This window comes from Podarcis cretensis (assembly GCF_951804945.1).
Source record: "Podarcis cretensis genome assembly, chromosome: 8".
Lineage (NCBI taxonomy): Eukaryota > Metazoa > Chordata > Lepidosauria > Squamata > Lacertidae > Podarcis > Podarcis cretensis.
The window spans coordinates 49143547-49166877 of NC_137177.1; the positions used below are offsets into that span (position 1 = coordinate 49143547).

At 44.5% G+C, this 23331-nt stretch overlaps 2 protein-coding genes across 5 annotated transcripts in view; one reads left to right on the top strand and one right to left on the bottom strand.

Annotated features, from left to right (window-relative positions):
• Positions 1-81: 81 nt before the first annotated feature.
• On the bottom strand, positions 82-22524 carry TSNAXIP1 (translin associated factor X interacting protein 1). 3 transcript variants are annotated; one of them, XM_079987882.1, is made up of 18 exons: positions 22397-22524; positions 21258-21546; positions 19901-19927; positions 18348-18438; positions 17480-17577; positions 14760-14889; positions 14271-14364; positions 13789-13985; positions 12915-13050; positions 11914-12083; positions 10610-10769; positions 9875-10005; positions 7670-7798; positions 6474-6659; positions 5985-6094; positions 4171-4294; positions 2934-3040; positions 82-729 (listed from the first exon to the last, which is right to left on the bottom strand). In XM_079987882.1, the coding sequence occupies exons 2-18, from the start codon at positions 21284-21286 to the stop codon at positions 468-470; spliced, it is 2181 nt and encodes a 726-aa protein (XP_079844008.1). In that variant the 5' UTR covers positions 21287-21546; positions 22397-22524; the 3' UTR covers positions 82-467. The 3 variants fall into 3 exon arrangements, with proteins under 3 accessions (XP_079844008.1, XP_079844007.1, XP_079844009.1); XM_079987881.1 differs by lacking the exon at positions 22397-22524 and adding an exon at positions 22136-22258; XM_079987883.1 differs by lacking the exon at positions 22397-22524 and adding an exon at positions 22136-22257 and having other exon boundaries at positions 6474-6635.
• RANBP10 (RAN binding protein 10) overlaps positions 22456-23331 on the top strand; it is a 51648-nt gene continuing 50772 nt past the window's right edge. For both annotated transcript variants that reach the window (XM_079987884.1, XM_079987885.1), the window contains exon 1: positions 22456-22588. The gene's annotated coding sequence lies outside the window, so the exon portion shown is untranslated. The remainder of the gene's footprint in view (positions 22589-23331) is intronic.

A 23331-nucleotide genomic window follows, 5' to 3' on the forward strand; every position in this document is an offset into this window, starting at 1 on the left:
TGCTCCACTGAAGGCTACACAAACACCTGATGAACTGCCTTTGCAATAACAAAGCAGATCTAGGCTTAGTGGAAATACTGGTTTAAATGCCAGAAAGAAACAGAACCATTTTATTTTCATCTCACAGAAATTCTAGCAAGGGAAGTAGATGTAAAGAATCTTCTAAAAACATTTATCCCCAAGCTTTCAATGTGTAGTTGGGTAAACTGCCACTTTGACTTAATGGAGGAGCCTTAGTAAATACTAAAGTACATAGTTGTGAGGAGAAAGGCATGCTGCCAGTTGTGAACAACTTTTAGCCCTTTGGTCATGGCCTCTAAGAAGTCAAACCCTCTATTACCTAAGGCTAATACTCCAGCAGGGCTGTCACCAGAGCTCTTTGAGGAAAGTTTTGTCCTACATTACTATTCTGTAAAATTTATTGCTCTAGTTACCCTTGGAAGGGGTGGGTATAGGGTGTGGCCAATTTAAATATTGAAAAGAGCTTCTGTTTCTTCTAAAGCGTGGGATTGGAGCTGATACTTTGCATCTCCTATAACAGTTCCTTGTCGTCTGATATCTCCAGCCTTAAGCCTTTTCATCAGTACTTCTATGGGGATGGAGACCGCAGGGTCCAATTGGTCTTTGGAAACTTGGAATGCATAACAGATGTAAGACTCCAGGGTTCGCTCTGACAAACCATGGTCGAGTATGCAGAAAGCTGCCCGCAAGTCATCTGGTCTCACTTCCCTGTATGTAAAAAGGGTAAAGTAGTCAATGAGAGTCATTGATGTGCAAGTATGGCCTACATTAGAAAACTGGTAATCAAGTTTACTGCTGATCACCTATCCAAGTTTACTGCATCCTGACCTGCACACTACCAGTACATAGTTTGAAGTTAAGAAAACAGGTCATTAGTCTCACTTGAAGGGTGGTTTTCAAGGGTATCAGGCTGTCAGATGGGTCATCAGTGCCCCTTCGTATAAAAAAGCAGGAAATGCACAAGTCAAGGAATATATGACTGCTTTCCATCCTCACTCAGACTAACACAGGACCTCACTAGCAGACATGATCAGGAAAACAGAAAGATGTAAAACACAGGAGGCACACAACAAGTAATGGCTACAAACAAGCAACAACAAAAACCCCAAAAAGGCATTGAAGACCAGTAGTCCCCCTAGCTCAAAGAGTGGTTCTGACAGAGTGTCACCCATGAAAACCATCCTGCAGATGAGACCAATGGTCCCTTTTCCATGGTTGTCAGGCCATCAAATGGGATGTACCAAAGCCCACATTCCCAGTAGAGTAGACTCACCAGGCTGCCTAGGTCTGCAAAACCACTTGAGACACTTTCCGCTTGCCAATTTACAATGCTTAACAAAGGTTATAGCCCTGAAAATGTCAAAAGCTCAAGGTGTTAGTGGCAAATGAGCCATGATGTGCTCTGGGACAGGAAGCTTGAGACACTCATAGGAAAGTTAAATAGAGACCTGCAGGTAGCAAGCCGAAGTAGCAGGTGAAGCCTTCCTCCCCAAGGTCTTGTGATTAAACGAAACTAGGAGTTTGTCAAGTGGAAGTATTTGGTTAGACTTCTTCCAAAGAACAAAAGGAAGGCAAAATGAAGACAGATGGACCACAGCTGCCTAAGGGACAGAGGACCCAGCTGGAACCACAACCACCAAGGAACAGGCCTGGAAATAAATGATAAGTGGTGAAAAATTCATCTCCATGAGAAAAAGACTGGCAGGCTAGGATGGCAGAAAAACAGCCTGGGGGGTGGGTGGAGGTGAGCAGAGGCAGGAACAAATGGCAGGCAGTAAAAATTTGGGTGGGAACCAAGGGAGGCAGCCATTGGAGTGATATGGCAGTCTGGGAAGGTAAAAGGGCCAATTTTTAATTTTTAAAAAAGTGGAAAACAGAATCAAGAAAAATAGAGCAAAGCCACTGGAAATCATTGAAGCAGAGAGGTCTGCCTTAGGAATGCAGGAAACGGACTGAGTGGCAGTGGTGTAGCGTGGGTTGTCAGCACCCGGGGCAAGGCAAGTAATTTGCGCCCCCTAACCCGGGGCAAGGCAAGTAATTTGCGCCCCTAACCTGCCACCGCTGCCAGCTTCTTGCTGCTGCCTGGGCTGGTCGGGTGTGGTTCTCTCCCGCACTCAGCGCTGTGCTGGGCGACCGCTGCACTGTCCCTCCCCCAGATAGTCCCTCCCTCGCTCTCTCTCCGCTCCGCACCGCAACGCACACCTGGCACCCTCCCCCTCCACAGTGGGCGGCAGCTCGGATCGGATTCGCACAGCCGGCACTGCAGTGAGAGAGAGTGAGTGAGCCAGGTAGGGGCAGAGAGCTGCTAGCGCGCCCCCCCCCAAAAAATATTGCGCCCGGTGCGGCTGGCCCCCCCTGCACCCCCCACGCTACGCCACTGCTGAGTGGTGACAGAAAGTATCAGTATATTCCTTCACTCTTGTGCATTTCCTGCTTTTGGATACTAGGAGGTGCTGATGACTCATCTGATGGCCTGATACCGACGGAAAAATTGCATTTATCGCATGTATAGTCCTTCTAAGGAGATCTCTTGCTGCCCTGGCTAACACCTTTTTTCTTCTATTTTTTAAAGTGGCAAGGAATTCATGAAAAGGAAAGCATCACACATCTCTCTCTCTCTCTCTCTCACTCACACACACACACAAACGTTTGTGTGTGTAGGATTGTGAGAGGGGGCAAAAGAGGGAGAGAGATTAACTGTCCGACCAACCAGGGATTAGATCTAGATGAAGGCTATAATACCATACACATAATTTGAGGAGTAAGTCCAATTGAATTTAATCATGCAGATGGAAGCTGCGGTGTAAATTTGAATTCCATTGAGACAAGTTAATCATAGCTTCTATTGAAATCAATGAGTTAATTTCCAGTTAAGATAGTCGGGATCCAATTCTTTTCAGGCTGATACTCACATCAAGGTTCCTAACTGAGCCTGTATCTCACGGATATAGTCTCTTTTTTCATTCACATATTGCTTCTTGAGTTTCTTAACAAAAGGTTCTGTTTTTCCTTCTTCATCCTGCAAGAGTAAACAATTATTTTAGGGCTGGCTTTGTTTGATGCAATTAACACCCTGAGTTGGGAGAGGTAGCATATAATCTGCCTTCTGTCAGCAGAGGCAGTTGTCAAACATTAGAAAATTAACTGGAAACAGCTCTCCAGTTTCCACTGTCCAGTGTTCTCTGGACATCTAAACAGGATGCTTAATTGCTGTTTTTGAAACAAACATGTCCAGCCATTCAGACTTTGAAACAGCAATTAGACTCAGTTGTAGGCTTTGATTTGCATGTTTCTGGAATATGATAAGCTCTTAACCGCTAGTATGGAGAAGCTACATTGCCCCTAGGGTTTGTCAATATAGCTTTAATTACCTACTCTATTGGCAGGGGAGTTGCTTGGATCCTGCCCTCCATGGATAGCCAGTGTTTTTTTAGCTTGGTGTCATAGATAAAACAAAAGAAGAGCCAAAGTTAAGACTTCAGCTTCTGCGACAACACCACTGGTGCACTATGAATTCAGGAAGTTCCATCGGTGACTTAAAAACAAAAACAGGCACAATGCAGCCCAAAGCAGTGTGAACAGAAGACCTGCTTAATTTACTTAAAAATCCATCTAGTCCAGCATTCTTTCACACAGGGGCCAACTAGTTGCAGTCAGGCTGTGGCCTTCTCCCATTGATTGTTCCTCTTCCGCTAGTCAGGGACAGTGTCTCAACATGGAGGTCTGTTTAGGCAGCATAGCTAATATAAACCTATCTCTATTAAAGTGCCTACTCTCCTTTGAAAGCCATCTAAGACAGTGGCCCTTCACATAACCTTATGACAGTCAACTCCATAAGCTAATGAGGTGGTGTGTAAAGAGCTATTTTAAAAAAAAAGAATTTACTGAATTTATTGCCCATCTTTAAAAAAAGTATACTGAACTTTGTCCACAAAGCAGTGTACAATCTCCAAACAAAATTTCACTGGTCTTGCAGAAAGAAAGAGAAAAATATTCTCCCCAAAGAAGTTTGGCCAGTTCATTAGCTCTTCTGTTTATGCTATTTTTACTATGTATAATTTTAAAAACCTAATCATGTTCCCCCAGCCATCCTTTTTTCTAAAACTAATTAAGTGCTTCTGGTTCTATGCCGTGAGCGGAGAAACCTACCTCTATGAGTAAGAGCTTGTATGAAAGAGAGGTTTCAGGATACTCTGGTTTGTAGCCTGCAGCTACAATTAACTCTTGGATAGATTCTTCGGTCTTTAGTGGAAAAGCTGCCCTCAGGGCAGGGCTACAGGAGGAGAGAGAAAACCCTTCAGCTTATGTATTGGTTTCATATGTACATGCACTATGTATGTGTGCTGTTTTTTAAAATACTGATGTTTCAGGAGAAGGAGGAGGTGACTTTATGAATTTCCCCATACCATAATGTACCAAAGGAAGGGGCCCCATCTTCACTCCTTGCTTTTCAAATATATTCAGAATACTGTACTATAAAACTCCAAGGCTGTCCATGCAGAGAAAAACAATTCTGCTTAAGTTTGCTAAAATTAAATATACAGTGGTACCTCGGGTTACAGGCGCTTTAGGTTACAGACTCCGCTAACCCAGAAATGGTACCTCGGGTTAAGAACTTTGCTTCAGGATGAGAACAGAAATCACGCTGCGGCGGCATGGCAGCAGCGGGAGGCCCCATTAGCTAAAGTGGTGCTTCAGGTTAAGAACAGTTTCAGGTTAAGAATGGACCTCCAGAACGAATTAAGTTCTTTTTTAAAAAAAAATAATAATTTTTATTAACTGGCCAATCACATCAAATTAAATCACGTCATATAAATTCCGAATTACAAAGCCAAATTTTTAAATTTTGTTGGGGGAACCCATACTTCAAGATCCAAAGGGGAATTCAGATCATCTTCTTATTACTGCGTTAATGTCCAAATCAGTCCCAATCAGTCCAAACAAAGTTCATAATTCTATCCAGTCTTATCTTGGTGTTGCCACATCATATCTTGTTCGTATAATTTCTCTTTCTCCTTTACGATCTCTTCTGTTAGTCTCCTTAAGCCGATAGCAAGTGTAATAATCCTGTGTGGATTTCCCGTTCCTCCACTAAGTCCAGATGGTTTCCATATATCTCCTTCGTAGATAACATCACTTTTTCCATCGTAAATTTTGGCATTTGTCGCTCTTAAGTCCCACCGAGGAGTTGATTCACGATATGTAAACAACTCTATTTCTCTCTTTCTCCTCCCAGACCCAAGAGCTCCCACAATGCCTCACAAAATGGCGAACGGCATTTTTCCTGACTGCGTCACTCCAAAACTCTTAGCTTTCCAGCTTCATCTTGAAACATTGCTTTGGATCGAAAGTTTATCTCCACACAGCCTTAAATCCACAGCTTAAGTCCTTAATTTCTGACTCATTAGGGGAGGGGGATTCTTGTTAAGTCACATAAAAAGGTAGAGGCAGGTTTCCTCCCCCCCCCCAGTCATTACCGTATCTTGACGTTCTTCTCGTATTTTATTGTTGTCTTGTTATCAGAGATCTCTTCTGTCAGCAGTATTTACTCCCCTTTTTCTTTGATGTATGTGCAATTAATCACGTCCAAATTTGTTCCTTTTAAAGATCATTGCAACCAGCGGCGCAAATCGGGGACGGCGTCGAGGAGTGCCGAAAATCCCACAGGAGGGCTTTGTGCCTAGTGCCCCCACCCCCACAAATTCGGGGGTGGTATAGGGCACAGCAGGCAAGGGCCGTCCCCCCCATAATCCTGGGGGGGTTAAGGAGGCTAATTACCCCCATCATAGCCTCCAAATTACCTCGTGTGGGTCGGAGAGATGTTATTGTCAGCCATCTTCCGATGCGCCACCTAGTGGCCCCCCAGAACGAATTAAGTTCTTAACCCGAAGTACCACTGTACACTTCTGCTCAACTCCTTTGCACCTGGCTGCAAATGACACCTCCCTGCTCCAAACTCTTACATGAACTCATCGCGTGTCAGCTGGCCAGTATTTCCGGTATCAGCAGCTGTCACTTCCCTTACGAGGTTGGCAAGGTCCTGGAGGTGGCTGTGGTATACTGCTTCATCCAGCTGGGGAAATGAAGGTAGAAGAGTTAGGCTACAGCACCCTCCAGCATTAACTCATTCTGCAATAGGAAAGGAGAACAGTAGCATGGACCATCAGCACAACTACTGGACATCTCAATCAGCTGAAATTATTAAGAGGATTCTTCAGTGCTGAATTTACTCCAACTGCAGGTGAATTTCTCAGAAGAAAAACACATGCACCAGGAAAACTTGCTCAGACGAAGTGAAGAACATGTGATCTAAAAAAACCACTGTGAGCAAGAAAGGGGAATACACAATTTCTTCTTATAGCAGGTTAGGAAAAAAAAGTAGATTGGAATTTACTGTAGGGTGTGTGTGTGGTTATGTAGATCTACTTTAAGTGAGATGAGGGACTGCTCACCTCTCCAGTCAGGATTTGATGAAATAACGACATGGCTTCATTCGATTTAAAGAGCTTGATGTTTTCATAGACGCTGTAAGTCCAGTCAAAAGCAGGAGCGTCACCATACCTTTTCTGGAAGAAGTTCAGGAAGAACTCTGGAAGGCTGGATTGTTTTCCTTTCTGCAAGAGAGACAGATGCAGTTTCTGGAACAGAGTCCTCAGCTGTTGAGAGCGATTCTTTACAGCTTCTGCTTGAATCACAAAAGGCTTCCCTCCCAATAATTTTAAATTGCATAGTAAAAAATATTCCTCATCAAGAAGATAGGCTTGGAATCACTTGTAGTAACAACTGCTCAGCTAGGTTTGGGCCTCTCTTTTTTTGAAGTTAATCAACCAGCCGCCCATGGCTAATCACAGGATTGGTAACTATACTTATGGATGCTTCTGGATCCAGTTTTGTCACACAAGGTCCTGGCAGCCTCAGTAGCTAGAAGCGCTTTTTACCAGCTGTGACTGCTACAACAGCTACGTCTCTTCCTGGACTGGGAAAGCTTGGCCATAGTAGTTCATGCACTGATTACTTCAAGATTACTGTACTGCGCGCTATGCAGAAGCTGCAGTTGTTGCAGAATGCTGCAGCACGATTGCTGACAGGATTGAGATCCTGTCAACATGTAACATCTTTGCTCAGAGACTTGCTCAGAGACTTGGTTGCCAATTTGCTACTGGGCCAATGTTCATGCTATTACAAGTGGTACCTTGGTTCTCAAACTTAATTCGTTCCGGATATCTGTTCGACTCCCGAAACGTTCAAAAACCAAGGTGGGACTTCTGATTGGTGTAAGTACCCCAAAAACAATAGCCAACAGCCGCATCAGACGTTCGGCTTCCAAAAAACGTTAAAAACTCGGAACACTTACTTCCAGGTTTTCAGCGTTCGGGAGCCGATTTGTTCGTCAACTGCGCAGTTCGAGAACCAAGGTTCCACTGTAGTACTACTAATACTAATAATAATAATATGCAAGCACAAGATCCCAGAGTCAGTCCCCAGTCTTCAGGAAGGGTTAAGAAAGACACCCTCCCTGAAACCATGGACAGCTGCTGCTGGTCAGTGTAGGTAGTACTGAGCTCAATAGCCAATGGTCTGACATGATACAAGAGCTTCCTATGTTTCCAGTTGCCTCAAGCACATTCATAAGGAAATCCAAAGATACCTGTAGATCCGATGCAATTTTCTCTTTCCATATTTCCTTCAGAATGGTCACAACCTCCTTTTTGGTCAGCTTCTTATTCCTAACCACACCATCACACCTCAGGTACACAGGGACCTTCTCGCTTCTCCCCTAGTGAGAGGAACAGTATTAAGTCCTGTACAAAGCCAAACTCTTAAATCAATACACAAGCCAGAGTCCCTACTGCTACTATTACTTAAGCCTTTATAAAGTGCCTGGAGTGCTGTGCAAGGACACAAAACCGACACACTCACTGCACTTTCAATGCAAGTGAAAAGAAGGGAAATGCTAGCCAGCAGGCCTACCAGGTCTCCACATATAACCCACAAAGCCATTTTGGCCAAGCTGCATCTACCCACCCATCACCAGATGGCTGGTAAAGATGCAGCTGAGAGGACAGCTGATTGTTGGCACCTGCAAACTCTTGTGCCATTGTCTGCATAGTTTAATTTAAAATTCTGTGAACCTGATGTCATTGAGATGCCGGGGGCGGGGGTGGACTGGCCAGATGCAGTCTAAGTAGTGTTCTTCTTTCAAAACAGCTTCTGAACAGCTGCGGAAAAGTATCAGAACACAACATTTTGGCTAATTTAGTAAGACAGGACTGTGTTGATTTCAATTATAATTAGTTTGGTTCTGCCCAGAAAGATTGATTTATTTGTTACATCATATCCCATTTTCCTCAGAGGAGGGTTTTATACATACTGTGTATCTCCCCTGCTCCCATTCATTATTTTTATTTCATAAAATTTATACACTGCTTGATTCTAAACAAAAACCTCAAAGTGGTTTACATTTATCCTCACATCAGTCCTGTGAGAGAGGTTAGGCTGAGATACAGAGGTTTGCCCAACATTTGCTTTGTGGCTGCATGGGGATGAAATCTAGCAAGCTAGCCCTGACATGATTTGATTCCCCAAGAACGATGGACAAATCTGTCAATTTGGTTCTCTCTGTTTCCAGTTCTTTCCATTCTTAACAATTCTTTACATTTTCATTGGAATGCAATATTTTTAAGTCCTCATGAAAACTGATTAATATTTTAATTTATTTTAATTTATCCTACTATGCACATATTTATATGCAATTTTGCCTAATAGATACAGTTTTGCAAAGCAATGGCCCCTAATATATTTATTTTTGTGTTATTTTCACAAATATATACATTATAATGCACACTTTACCCTATTGTGCATTTTTGTACACTTTACTTGGCTGGAGAATGATACTGAAAAATCTGGAGCACTGCATTTCAAAGGATAAGATGGTTGTTTTTCAGAAAACATCCTGTTCTGGAAAGGGTGAAGTAGGGAGACTCTCCTTTAAAGGCAAACTGAATCAAATTAAACCCCCATTCCTGCTCTCAAGAGATGGTTAGTGGCTCACTTTATAAACCTTTTGCAAATACACTGGTACCTCAGGTTACATACGCTTCAGGTTACATACGCTTCAGGTTACAGACTCCGCTAACCCAGAAATAATACCTCGGGTTAAGAACTTTGCTTCAGGATGAGAACAGAAATTGCACAGCAGCAGCGGGAGGCCCCATTAGCTAAAGTAGTGCTTCAGGTCAAGAACAGTTTTAGGTTAAGAATGGACCTCCGGAACGAATTACGTACGTAACCAGAGGTACCATTGTAAAAGATAGCAAATTTTGAGAAAGGCACCTCCAGTTCCATTTTGCTTTCACTTACTATTTTTCGGGCAAGAAAGGAATACAAACAAAAAAGGAGATGATGGCCCAAGAATCTTCTGCAATGTGCAGGTGTTTTTAAGGAAATGGGTCGGTGTGGAAAGTAGCACTTGCATTTGGGAGAAGGTTGTGATTTCCCTGTGCTCTGCACGGGGAAAGTTCCTGGTTCAATCCCCAGCATCTCTGGGTAGGGCTGTGAAAGATTCCTGTCTGAAACCCAGGAAAGCAGCAGTGTAGAGAATGCAGAGCTAGAGGAACTGATTGTCTGATTCAGTATGGAACATTTTAAAACTGTTCATCTCTTAGGTAGGAACTGCTTCTCTTCCCTTGTCACACTTCAGCACAAGAGAGGGAAGGAAAGGGTCTCCAGGTTGCTGGGAATGAGGCCAGGCCCCTTGGAGAGGTGGAGACCAAGACTCCTCTTGACCTTCTCTGCAAAATGAGGAACAAGCAGGTGAAAGTCCCAATGGATACAATAACCAGCACAGCCATACCAGCGCCACGAAGGTGTCCCTCTCTCTTAGAAGTCCCGCACCAATTTCTTCCAAAAGCACGTCTACCAACTGATCACTAGTTTTGCCCTCTGACAAAGCACTCCAGCGCTCAGCCCCATCAGCAATCACATCTGCAACAAGAAGATGTGAGGTATCAGATAGGGCCAAGCAATTCATGCAGCTGGAAGGAGAACTTTATATAAGAATTTAATTAGTTATCAGATTTGTTGTAATGAGTGTAGCATGTAAAATTATTCCAGGAGCTATATAAAAGACAAAGAAATCCCTGTCAAAAGTGGCTTATGGTCAGTAAAAGATGTTGCTTATAAACTCTGCAAACATTCTACTTACTAATCAAAAGAAACAGGAGGGAGAGCCAGTCACACATGTGCGCCCTGCTGTGCTTCCTCAATCTTGGAGGCAACCTGGCAGCTCTGATAAATAGACATTAGCATATGCAGATTTTATGCACTTTTATCTCATGGGACTTTGCCCCAAGTCCTTTAAGTAACCAGTAACACCTCTGCTTTCTAAGGCATAAATAAATATGGAATCCAGCAGTTGGCATGGTGAGCTGACTGTGATTAATTAGATTACTCCTTTAGATTTATAATTTTTAGACCTTTTGATGTTTTCTGTTGTTCATTGTGTAATATTGCTGTGTACTTGTCCTGGGCATATAAAGACAACACCAACAACAACCACAACAGCAGCAGCAGCAGCAACAAAAAGTACCTGCACATTTTTCCCAGCTAGGCCGCGGTGTGGAGGACCGCTGGACATTGATAAGGTCATTATAGAATTTGTCCCGTTCCTCAGAAACTTGCTTGTGTATGTCCAGCATTGTGTCATATTCTTCTTGGAGATCATCAAAGTCTTTTTGAAGAATTGTCATCTGAAAGGCAAGGCCAAAGGACATGAGTAAATATGTGGCAAGGCATGCATCTATTCTCTGGAACTCCCTGCCCTTTGATATTAGGCAAGCACCTTTCCTGTATTGTTTTAGCACCCATTAATTTTGCTTGCTCGTTTAGGCAATCCTACTCATACAATTTGATTATATACATTTTAACATCTTCTGATTTTACACACACATGCACATGTGTGTGTGGGGTGTGTGTGTGTATTTGTTCTTGATGTTAAATTTTATTAATGTTTTTAAATGAATATTCTACATAGACTTCTTACATTTTCTGGATGACTAAGTGGTATATAAATAAGATGTTAAAATAGTAGATAGACAGCCTACAGGTGTGTGGGTTGCTTTAAGTGCTTGTCAAGGAATTCCTGTCAGAACATTAAAATCCCTGTCATAAATGCTAAATTGGGAATTAAAAGACATTCCAGAGAAAAGCACCGTATCACTGAGAAAACAGGAGCGTGATTAGGAGAAACCTCTTCCACACATAAAGGAGTCTTGCTTTGAATAATTAAACCCTGCTTCTAGTAAGGGTGGGGAAATGGGCCCCGATTCTGAGACCCAGATTCTGAGGCCCAGATTCAGAAGTGGCCAGCTATTCATGATAGCCACTCACTTGTAGAACATATGATGTCAGGTGACCCAAACTGCAAGCTGTGACTGCAATAGGAGAACTGGGGAGGGGGCATACTTTGCTACGGATTCTTCTTTTCTACTTTTGAAGCCCCAGCTTGAACTCAAAAATAATTCAAATGGGGGCTGCAAAGATTAAATTCAGAGCAAGAGAAAAAGGTGTCAAATTTTAAAAGTGCAAAATTCAAGCAGCAAAAAGAAATAAGCTCCCATTTCTTTGTTTTTAATTTGGCACCACGGATTCACGTGTTAGATGCCTGATGTGATATGACATCAGAAGAAACTCACAGGCGGGTGTGGCTGTCCAAAACAGTTTTGCAGGCCAAACAGGGCAAGCCCAATGGCCTAATTAGGCCAATGGGTGAGAGGTTCTCCAATACTACTCTAGAGCAAATGGGAGGAGATCCCACTCTGAAAACCCTCCTCAAATAATGGAGAACCAGCCAACCTTGGAGCGTCAGTAGGGCTCAGCATAGCCTTTGGTTACCTTTTCAGTCAATTCATTACATTTGTGTTCCTGCAACTCAAACTCTCTTCTGGGCACTACGTCTCCATAGTTTGCCTTCATAGTGTTCAGCTCCACTTGGGCTTTGGTGAGGTCGTGTCGTGCTACCTTTAAAGCAAGCGTCAGCTTCACCGAATCTTCCCCCTTTTCATCTTTAAGAGAAAATGGTTCAGACAGGCCCAAAGTTGCCACTGGAAATTATGCTTAAGTTACTCTTCTCCATTAGGGTGAGATTCCCCCACCCCCACCCCAATATAGCAGTATCTATTGATTGCTCCTGCAAAGGCTGCCTCAGGACAATAAGATAACACAGACCAACCGACTTGACATTTCTACATGATGCTAAGCGGAAAAATTCCACCGACTACATAATGGGCTGAAAAAGTCAAGGAAAGAGGGAGAAATGTTTAGCCAGGCTAGTCTAGGTTAAACTAGGGGGCAAAGCAATGTTACATTAAAGCAACTGCTTATTTTTAAAATGTACAAAAAACTACTGTAGGAGCCATTTGCAAGATCAGTCCTATGGAGAAAGGTTAGCCATCAGTCCCTGGCTCATTTCCACCCTACCTTCCCCATCCCCTGCTATGGTCTCAGTGGCTGAGTTCTTCCATTTCCTAACAGCAGTCTTGGTGGGGCAATTTTTTGACACTGCAGCAGGGAGGGAGGTCCTGTATGCCATGGATCCTGATATACCCTCCTGGAGGCCCAGTCCTGCTCCTCTCTCCTGCATCATCCATTTATAATTGCTAAATGTGTGTGTTAATCGACATTTTTATCCAGCACTTCCTCCAAAGAACTCAGGAAGCCATATATCGCAATCATCCTGTGAGGCAGGTTGATCTGAGACAGGAAATGACTCCATCTTCTGATAGCAAGCAGGGAGGACATATTTGGGACATATATTAGCCACCCCTACATTGCATTCCAGTTTCCCACCTGAAGAAGAATCTTCAGCCCACCTTATATAAAACTACATCTTCTACCTTGGATTTGGGCAAACTTCATTTCTTCCTTCAGACGGTACATTTCATTGAGATCTATAAGTAGCAGCTTGCGGGCATCAGACTCATTCAGGTAACGGAGGTATTCCTCTGCCACCGCCTTCCGCATCTTAGCCACCTATGTGATGTAAGGCAGAGGAAACCACTAATCACTGGTGTGACAAGCTCACTTTGTCAGTGGCTGCAGCCTCAGCAGTGGAAGCAAGTACTGTGATCTCTCTACAGCCAACCAGCAAGTACCCTTGATGGGCCAAGGAGGTGATAACTCCTGAAGTGACAATGTATGATGCAGTGCTGTCAAATGTGTGCGTCATGGAAGGAAGCTAACAAACAAACTGTACTTCTAAAATTGAAGGCAGCTGTGTTAGCTGTGTTGGTCCATTAGAACAATGCAGCTACCTGCAAATTTTATCTACTTTGGGAAGAGTGGTAGTAGTACCAAATTTAGCTGTCCAAAGGATTCTAGAACTTCTACCACCTAATGATGGGGCTTGGACTATGTAGGAATCTTGCCCTCAAACTATCCTATGAAAAGACTCCTACAAAACTATTCTGTGAACAATGACAGAACAGTCCCAGTCAAAGCTACCTGGAACCCAGCGGGTATGGTGCAGCAGAAATGGACCAGAGCACCACTGTTTTGTTTTTTTAACCAGAACAATGGCTGAAAGCACAGAACTTGCTATTGTTATCTCCTGATGTCAGACAACCTCAACTGATACACCTTAAAGCATAAGGGTAGTTTTTGCAAAAACTCCTAAACTGACTTGTGTTTTCTATTTTAATAAAAAGGATGCAAGATCAGATTCTTGAGTCATAGTTGATTAAAGTGTAGATGGGGAGGCGTCTGTCTCACCTGGGTTTCTAAAGAATATTTCTCCTCCTTCATTTTGTCAATAAGCTTCAGTAAGTAGATCCTCTCATCCTTTAGTTTTGCAATTTGTATTTTCTCTTGCTCCTGAAAGGCCAGGATTTGCCGAGTACATTGATCAGAGGCTGTGACCAGAATGGCATTCACTGACTCCAGGGAGTAGATCTTCTCTTTCAGATATGCTAAATGTCATAAAAGTCAGGTTCCAAAGTTACTTAAAGTTTCCAGGACCCGTGAAGGTTCCTTTTTAAACTTAAAAAAAGTAAAACGTGTGGGTTTTGTTGGAAATCTTTTGTCTCTTTTCAATGTCTTGTCCTCATTAGAAGGGAGTTAATAAACAGTTCGTGTATTCATTTTTAGTGGTGAAGTCTACTGTTTACCTACTGTTTGGCCTCTGATCCACTATAGCTAAGCAAATTTGCTTGTTCAGAATTACATCTGGTATAAAATAATTGATGCTCTCTTACCTATAGTCAGTTCATACTCTTTCTTGATAGAAGCCAACAAAGGCTTGTAGGTTCTGAATTCTTCCATGAAGAACTCAAATACTTCTCTATAGGGCTAATGAGAGAAAAAGGGAGGGGATGGCAACAGTACTACTATAAATCCTATTAATTGAATATATTCTATATCTAGACGTGATAACCAGCAGTGAGATATAATCCTTTATTAAACAAGGATGTGTATCTTACTTTGACGGCTATTAGATTGCTTGCATGGTATTTTAAGGAGATGCTCAGTCAGGGGAACTGACACCAGTTCTGTGTTCTGTGTGGCTGTTGGATAAATTGCAATTAATATATCCTCTCCTACCCATTAAAACCTATCCCCAAGTCAGCACTGGTTATATGAGGCTTCTGTATACACCCCATTTCCTTTGAGAAAAATCTTGGTGGGCTAAATAAATGTGTTCACACTCAAGATTGTAAAATTAGAGCAGAGTTTATTACTCAGACCTGGAGTTTAAGTTCCTGAACTTTCCCTTTAGTAAGGTCAAGTGCTTGCAGCTCTCTCCTCAAATGGGATTCCAGATCTTCAAGGTAGCGTGGTTTTGGTATGGAAAGAGGAAGCTGCTCTTTGTTGATGCTGAAAGACAAGAAAATGAAACTTTATACACATGTTCACATTTTGATATACTGTACATTTTTGTGCATTGTTGTAACTGTAATATGATCCAAAATATCTGCATTTCAGAATGGAAATTCAGTACAAAGTCACAAACACCACTCACAGAGATGTAAAACGGCTCTTGGTGGTCACATCTCAAAAGACAGCTGTTTCTTCTTCTCAGAGAGCCTTGGGAGTTCTGAGAAGGTGTTGGGAATATTTAATACAAGTCTCAACATTTAATTAAACTATGGTTCCCAAAATTTCCTCATGACAATTCATATATGGAACTCCTGTCAGAAACACTCACTGAAAGCTGAGGAAGAGAAGGAATGGAACTCAGAGGGGCTTCCTCCACACAAATGTCCTGGCTCTCATCATATAAAGAACTTGGACTCTGATTTTAACAACATAGGAACCTTTAGCACTCAAATTGCTACAGGGTAAACTGTTGGTAAGGGTAAAGAGGTGTAACAGGTGCAGGCAAGGCTAGGCAAGTTAAGATGTTGATCCAACAAATGACTCACACACACCCCTACAACCCTCTTACATAGGAATGGGGCAGGCACAACTTAGCACAGTAAAGGGGACTGTTCCTTCAACTGGGCAAGCAATTGGGAACTCCTCCAGGAAGGCTGGGCCTGAACTGTCTGTTATGCCTGCACTGGCGTGAGGATTTGCTGAACAAATAATCTGAATTGGAATATAAGAAAGGGAGGTGTGAGGAGGTCGGGAAAATAAGTTAAAAGAAAATAAGTGAACGGAAACTGTACGTGTTTTTAAATTGTTTTTATTTCTGTATTTTTATATTTTTGTATTCTTGTTGTCTCTTTTTTTTGTATCATTTTTGAAAACTTTAATAAATATCTTATTGAAAAAAAAATGTTATGCCTGCACTGGCATCTCCATAGGAGCCAACTCCTAGGGGTCGAAGGGGCTTTGCCCCCCCATAAAATATTTGAGGGGGCTGCCCCCCAAGTTGATGGGCATTGCTATTCAAATGGTGTGTGCACCCCATCATGTGATAGATTATGTGGGGCCAGGACTTACTTGGAACCCCCCCCCCAATATTTTATCCAAGTTTGGCGCCCCTGGGCATCTCTATAACCTAGGCAATGAAGGAGCTGTTGCCAACATCTCTAGAACAGACAGAGCAGCAGTGTCCCTCTTGGGACTCTGGAGCCAGTGTTGGTGCAACAGGCAGAAGCTGTGCAGATGCTGTGTGCTGGGAAGACTGGTAGGGAGAGGGGATGGGGCGATCAGAAGCCAGGATCCTCTTCCCTAAGCAGTTCCTCAGCCTCCCCACACCCTGGCAGGGTCTATCCTAGACAGCTGAGTCCCTCCCCATGATTGTCTGCAGAATACTCATCGCCTGCCTTCATATCATCATCATCATCATCATCATCATCATCATTATTATTATTAATTAAATTTGTATGCCGTCCTTCATCCAAAGATCACAGGGTGGTTCACAACATAAAAATACAAAATGAGAACACAAAATATGTAAAAAACAAAAACAAACCAGTAATCCCCCCCTAACAAATGCATTTAAAATAGAATGTGTAACCAGTGTTATAAGAATTTTAAGGTCTCACATATAGAATACTCATAAATGCACACATATCTAAATATATGACCTATGTGTCTGAAATAGTATAGGAAAGCAATCCTGAAGCCATTTTGACTCTCCCAATGACCTTGACTATTCCTCTGCAGTAAGGGAGGCAAATGGGGAAAGGCTTTCTATTGTCTTTTTGCTTGCAAATCCTGTCTTGAGAGTGTATTTGTGTATGAATAGGGTGAGCCTGTGACCTGGATTCAGGAACTAAAGTACTGAAGCATAACTTCTTTTATTTCTAATAGCTACTACAAACTAAAGAACTACTGGCTTGCATGAGTGTTACAGCTCCCACTCAGCCATCTAGTCACTATATAGATAAGACTCTCTCCACACACAGAGTCAGGCAGTCAGGAGCGGAAGAACAGAAGAGCAGTTCTCAAAACATCAGATCAGGAGATTCTTGCAATGGGAGGGGGTGAAAATATCAACAGGCGCAGGTGTGCAGGGCCACTGCCATGTCCACACACCTCTTTCCCTGGCTTAGGCTGCAAGTTGCTGCGGCATGCAGAGCAGCCTGCACCTGTGCCACCCATGCATGAGCCCAAGCCCACGCTGCCCAAAGCCAAAAAACAAAACAAAACCCAGACATCTGCTTTGAAATGTAAAAATCCCCCTGGATGGGCATGTTGGCCCCCCAAAAGAAGACATGTCTGGGATTTCCTGGGCATATGGCAACCCTACCCAAGGGCCATATGAAGAGAACTATGGGGCCACATTTGTCCCACGAGCCTGAGATTACCCACCCCTGCTCTTGAGCATGTGGGAGGAGAAAATCCATTCTGGATATGCTTCTCCCCTAATGAGAAATTTTGATACCTTTACCAGACTACAGTTCCTAGATTCTATGCAGGAAACCATGACAGTTGGCAAAAATACAATATCAGTTTACAATGCAGAGAAGCCCAGAAAACTTCACATTTAATGTACAACATTTATCCTACCTACCTTTGCCATTCAGAGGTAGTACATGGTTTTCGATTCTGCAAGATAATGTGTCCTGGTGCGTATGCAGGCCATGAAGACAACTGACTGCTAGAGTGGCTCTGAAAAGTGATAGATTATGATTATGCGCAGTGGCAAATCAGACCTTCAAGCAGGATCCTACCCATTGGTGTACGTTTCAGACCTCCCAACATAATAGTGGTTTCAGCCGCCAACCAGTGACATCGGCTAATATGAACTGAAACGTATGACCTTTATTGTAAACATGATCACACCTGTACTTCAGGCATTCAGCATAGGAATGGTTCAGCTCCTTTAACAACAACCAGTCACCCAAAAAGGGAAGAGAATAAATCCAAGACTTAGGATGTAATCCTTACTCCTTACTCCACTTACTTAGGAACAGTGCTTTTTTTCTATAAAACAATGTTTAGGGGTACTTTCATTTTCCTAATCATATTGAAATACTGCCCCTCAATGAGGCCAAACTTAGATTCACAAAATGTTTAGGGGTATGCATACCCCTGTGTACCCCCAGAAAAAGCACTGCCTAGGAATAAGCCTTATCAGAATAGTACTGTTAGTACTGTTAGTCCTTTCCTCTCGGGCCCCTCTTGCTCAGGGTGAAACAGACTCTTGTTATTCTTACTTTACAAAGGGAGGGCATCAGAGCATCCTTCTTGCCTAGACCTCTAGCCATGTGGCAGCCCTAGGATAGCTGAAGTAGTTAGCAGACTGCTAAGATCAGAAGGCCTGGCACCACCACTGTTGTTTTTATATTGAATTGTCACTTTCCCTACAATAGTGACCCAAAGCAACTTACAAATTAGCAAGGGGTGAGCATTGTCATGCCTGATCTGCTCAAACTCACCAGAGATTTTCTTTTCTTCTGAAATGATTCCTTCAGATCAGGTAATTTTTCTTGACAATTTAGATTCTGATTGCATTTCAGGAATGAGACCCTGGATAATTGGTAAGAAGGGGAAATTGCAGTTCTATGGAGGAACTCAAGTCAAAATGAGAATGAGCAATGTCATTTCTTTCAATCCAGGGCCTCCTTACTGCATTTCAAAGGAAAGGCTGTTAACACAAATCAACCAGCTATTAGGAACAAACTCCTCAGTTGCTATGTCTTATATCTTTCAGTGTCAAATTCCTGCACCCCAAGGCTCAGGTGTAACATCACTTCTTTTTTTAATGAAGCCACAAGTAGGCACTGGGCTCATGTAGTCCTCTCTTCCTCCTATTGCACAAAAGCGTTGGCACACAGATCCTGGTATGTTTAAAGCAGAGTTCCCTATTGTGTCCAAAACTGGGAATTCTGATTTCATGTCAGTTAGTTTACAAACCAGGATATTAAGGGCATGCTATTTGAGGGTCTATAGGATGTGGCAGAAGCCCTGTTTTGCAGGTGGAACATCAGATTCAATGATTCCAATGCAGATATGCTAGTGGAACAGATATGCCAGTAAAATACTCTATGGCAGAGCCATTCTACCAGCAAAGAGAGATAGTGTTCCACTGATGTATCTGGAATGTTCCCATGGTGTATTTTTCATGCCACAGACATATATTGAATCCACCAATGTAGCTGGGTTTTCACCAAATCCTATGGTCCATCAGCCAGTGTAGCTCGAATATAGGATTGCTCCATAAAGCTGTGTACACAGCACACATTTAAAGCATATACAGTCATACCTCGGGTTACAGACACTTCAGGTTGCACGTTTTCAGGTTCTGCACCCCGCTGAACCCGGAAGTACCAGAACGGGTTACTTCCGGGTTTCGGCACTCGCACATGCAGAAGCACTAAATCATGCTTTGCGCATAAGCGCCAAATCGCGACCCGCATGTGCACAGATGTGGCGCTGAGGGTTGCGAATGTGCCTCCCGCACGGATCACGTTCGCAACCAGAGCGTCCACTGTAATCAGGCCTGCCAAGCCTCCTCATTTGGCCCACAAGGCCATTCCATCCAACCCATCTGCCCTACATTTGAAGTATTTGCATACATGTCTTCCAAAGCTCCCTGAAACAGTTGCTTGGCAGGCTGAAGAGAGCACATTTGCCAGCACATCTGCTGGGCAGTGAAACGTTATGAGGTGATGGGCAGATATCTCTGTCCAGAGTGTGACTCCTCCTCTCCTGCTGCTCAACTGGTGCTGGGAACTCTGGAGGAAGTAGCTGGTTAGTGAGCAGTTATGGGGTGCCTCCTACCTACTCCAAGCCCCTGCCTGCCTGCCTGTGTCAGTGTGCATGAGAGAACAGAGGTGGTACATGTGTGTGCAGCCCACTAGCTGCCAGTGAATGTAGTCCTCAAGACCAAATATGTGGCAAACCTGTAGTAAGAAATGTCAAAGCCACAGTTCTTACTGCAACCACAAAGCTAATTTAAGTAATTAACTCTTCTATTTTATTGCAATACCTTTTATCAGAGTCCTGACTACTGACCCTGAAATAAAAAGAGAAAAAAGCATTATTGTATGACTACAAGATGCTGCTGAATCCTACCAAAGTCTAGTTATTTAATCAGCAAAAGTGTCTTTGCCACCATATTCCAAGAAGGACAACAGTCAAAAGCAGGAAACTTTGTCCGTACATAGAGATTTGCCCAACTGCCTAAAACACTCAGACACTAAAGGTCACCAGAGCTAGTCCTACCATTAGTTAGATTGAGGTACTTGACTCAGGCAGCAAATATTGGGGAGCAGGGTGTGGTGGTAAGGTCTTAGAGTGCTGAGCTGTTAGTCCCCTACACTCATGTGTGATGGAGGATGTTGTCCTATCACTAGTGTTGAAGTAATACACAACTACCAGTCCACCTGACTTCAAATGGAGGGGCACTATCTCATCCTTTGCCAAATGTCTTGGGAAGTATATTGTAAACTAGAAGGTTTGCCTCCATACCAAAAAACATATAATAATCTCCATACTGTACAGCATATGAGTAATATCGTTCAGGGGTCAGCAAAAATTTTCAGCAGAGGGCCGGTCCACTGTCCCTCAGGCCTTGTGGGGGACCGGACTATTTTTTTTGGGGGGGAGAACGAATTTCTATGCCCCACAAATAACTCAGAGATGCATTTTAAATAAAAGGACACATTCTACTCATGTAAAAACACGCTGATTCCCAGACCATCCGCAGGCCGGATTTAGAAGGCAATTGGGCCAGATCCAGCCCCCGCACCTTAGTTTGCCTACCCATGGTTTACATTTAATGTTGATTAAAATGATCAGGGCTGAACTGTACCTGGTGAAAAGTCTCTGCACTTACCCTATGAGATGCTGGTTTACATATTGTTTTGGAAAGTGTGAATTAGGTAGCTTTGCCTTTAAATGCAAACTGAATCAGATTTCTCCATCATCCTCACCAGGGAGAACTTTGTCTTAGACCCTGGAGAGCCAGTGCCAGTCAGAGCAGAAAGCACTGGGCCAGTACAACCTTCAACATACAGTACTAGTGTCCTCCATGTTTTGGACTACAACTCCCAGCAGCCCCTGCCAGAACACGCTGTAGTCCAAACCATCCGGAGAGCACCAGGTTGGGGAAGGCTGGTTTGGTAGACGAACAGGCTGACCTGCTCGAAAGCAGCTTCCAAGTACAGTATGTTGCTAAGCTCGCCAAAGAAACCGTTAGAAAGAACATGCCTCGCCTCGTGCGAAATGCCTTTTCTTGGAGCAAGCGCAAGTGATCTCCATCTCTCTGGGATTAAGGATATATTTCCAGAGTGGCCTTTCCCGGCCACTCCATCTCCAACCTGTCTCCTTCCTGATGGACTCACCGCAAAAAGGTCGAGGCGCTACTCTTCATGGCTGCGAGGAGGGTAGAGGAACGGCGCCTGCAGAGGATGTTTACACTCGGTCGCCATGGCAACCACCGCCACCTGCTGTCTAGACTGAGGCCGCAGCGCCCTCCAGAGGCGCTTGAGAGAATAACTCACGACCTGAAAGCTGCTTTCCCCGAGGATTTCAAGCCTGTGCCCGGCTATATAACGCGGGTAGCTGGCTTAGTCCGACGGGTGGTGGTAGTAGTGACGTTGGGCTCCAGGATGCTGATAGAATGCATTCGTCCTGGGGGAAGGCATCAGGGAAAGTTTGCTAGCCGTGCCGTGACTCCTGAGCCGTTCAGGAGGTGCTACAGGTTAAATGAGCTAGTCGTGACGCGTCCTATTTGGCTCGTGCGCCCACGCAAACACACGCACACCGTTTATTTTATTTTTGCTTCTCTAAACGCCGCTTTCCAGCGCGTGAAGGGCTCGATCCTGTGTATCTGAAACTAGTCCCTTATATAAAAAGTGAGCTGTGCTTTGGGACAGTGGTGAGGCTGGTGTCACTTTTCTTAACGAGATGCATGCGTGACACGGTGTACGTTGCGTATTTGTGTAATTGCCGTCACCGGGTGCCAATCTATTTGTCCGTCCATCTCCCTTTTCTACCACTAGTTTATAGCTGGCCTGGATGATCCTATGCATTTTTATTCAGAAGTGAATCTCGCTTTACTCACTGGCGCTTACGTTAAGCATGCACAGGACTGCAGCCGTCTTGCCCAACTCCAGGCATGTTTACTGTATGGGGCTCCCCCCCCCCCGCCCGCCCGCCCGCCCGGCTTAATAGTACTGAAAGGTGAGAAATCTCCTGGACTATCCCGCGGAGTCCTTACTATACTCATTATCCCGGCGGGCTCTGCGGTGCCAGGAGTGGGCGGGCCCTCCTGTGCAGTGTTCCTCGGAACTTGTAGTCACTCGCCACCTGGTTTGACCCAGTCCAGAGGTGGCGCTCGGACTCGTTTTCCCATCGCGCCCTTCGGCTCCATTGTGGCCGAGCCCGCGTCCCATTGGACAGCCAGGGAAACAGGTCCCGCTCCCCTCCTTCTGACACAATAGTGTATCCAAGATGGCGGACGCGGGTGCAGCGAGCTCACCTGGGGGAGACTCGGTGCTGCCGCCGCCGCCGCCGCCGCCTCCCCCGGAGGAGCAGGAGCTGAGCCAGCGGCTCCGACGTCTCTACCCGGCTGTAAACCAGGCCGAGACGCCGCTGCCGCGCGCCTGGAGCCCCAAGGACAAGTACAACTACATCGGCCTCTCCCAGGGCAACCTGCGCGTCCACTACAAAGGTAGGGGGTGGGGAAGGCGGCGGGGGGAGACGCGCTGAGGGGGGAGAAGATTCCGGGCGGGGGCGGTTGGGGCGAAGGCCTGGGGCTGTGGGGGGGTCACCCTCTGAAGGTGATGAGCGGTGGGTGTGAAGGAGAGAGAGGCGAAGATGGTGACTGGGTGGAAAAACGCTTCGGGGAGAAGGCGTTGAGGATCGGCAGGAGGGTTTCAGGAGGGGAGTGAGGTGGCAACGGGCCCTTGTCGCATCTGAGGGGTATCGGGGGGAACTGATCCATGGGAGACCCTGCCAAAGGGCAGTTCTCCTGGGGCGCTGTTTGAGGATCCGGAGCGCGGGTGGGTTTGGGGCTTGGCTCGACCTGACTTAATTGAACTTGCCTGTTGCGCTGCCAGCGATGGGATCTCTCCAGGGGTCAGCGCAGTTCCTGTGAAGCAGGCAGAAGGGGATTTCCTCCCTGTCCTGATAGCTGTGTGGGGTTGGCACGAGCCTTTCCCAACAGCAGACAGCCAGATTATTGTTTACATGATCAAGGCAGAAAATCATTCCTTTGTGCCTTCCCTGGAATTTGGAGTGCTGATCTGTTTGCCCCCAAATAGGGCCCTAGTGCCTATATTTCTTGTTGTCTTTTCATGAGAACTGACAAAGGAAGAGACAGAACCATGCATGCTGTTTCCTCGTCCTTTCCCCCATGGTGCAGTGCAGGGGCCCACTGCTTTGTCAACCAAGCATCATCTTAAGGGTTTCTGT

Excerpts from the sequence above, each read along its gene's own strand:
- TSNAXIP1 (XM_079987882.1), bottom strand. The coding sequence starts at position 21,286 with ATGAAGAGTAGCGCCTCGACCTTTTTGCG. Across the intron at positions 13,051-13,788 it reads AATATTCTTTAGAAACCCAG|GTGGCTAAGATGCGGAAGGC; the intron begins GTGAGACAGACG and ends TACATCACATAG. Across the intron at positions 10,770-11,913 it reads GTAATGAATTGACTGAAAAG|ATGACAATTCTTCAAAAAGA; the intron begins GTAACCAAAGGC and ends CTTGCCTTTCAG.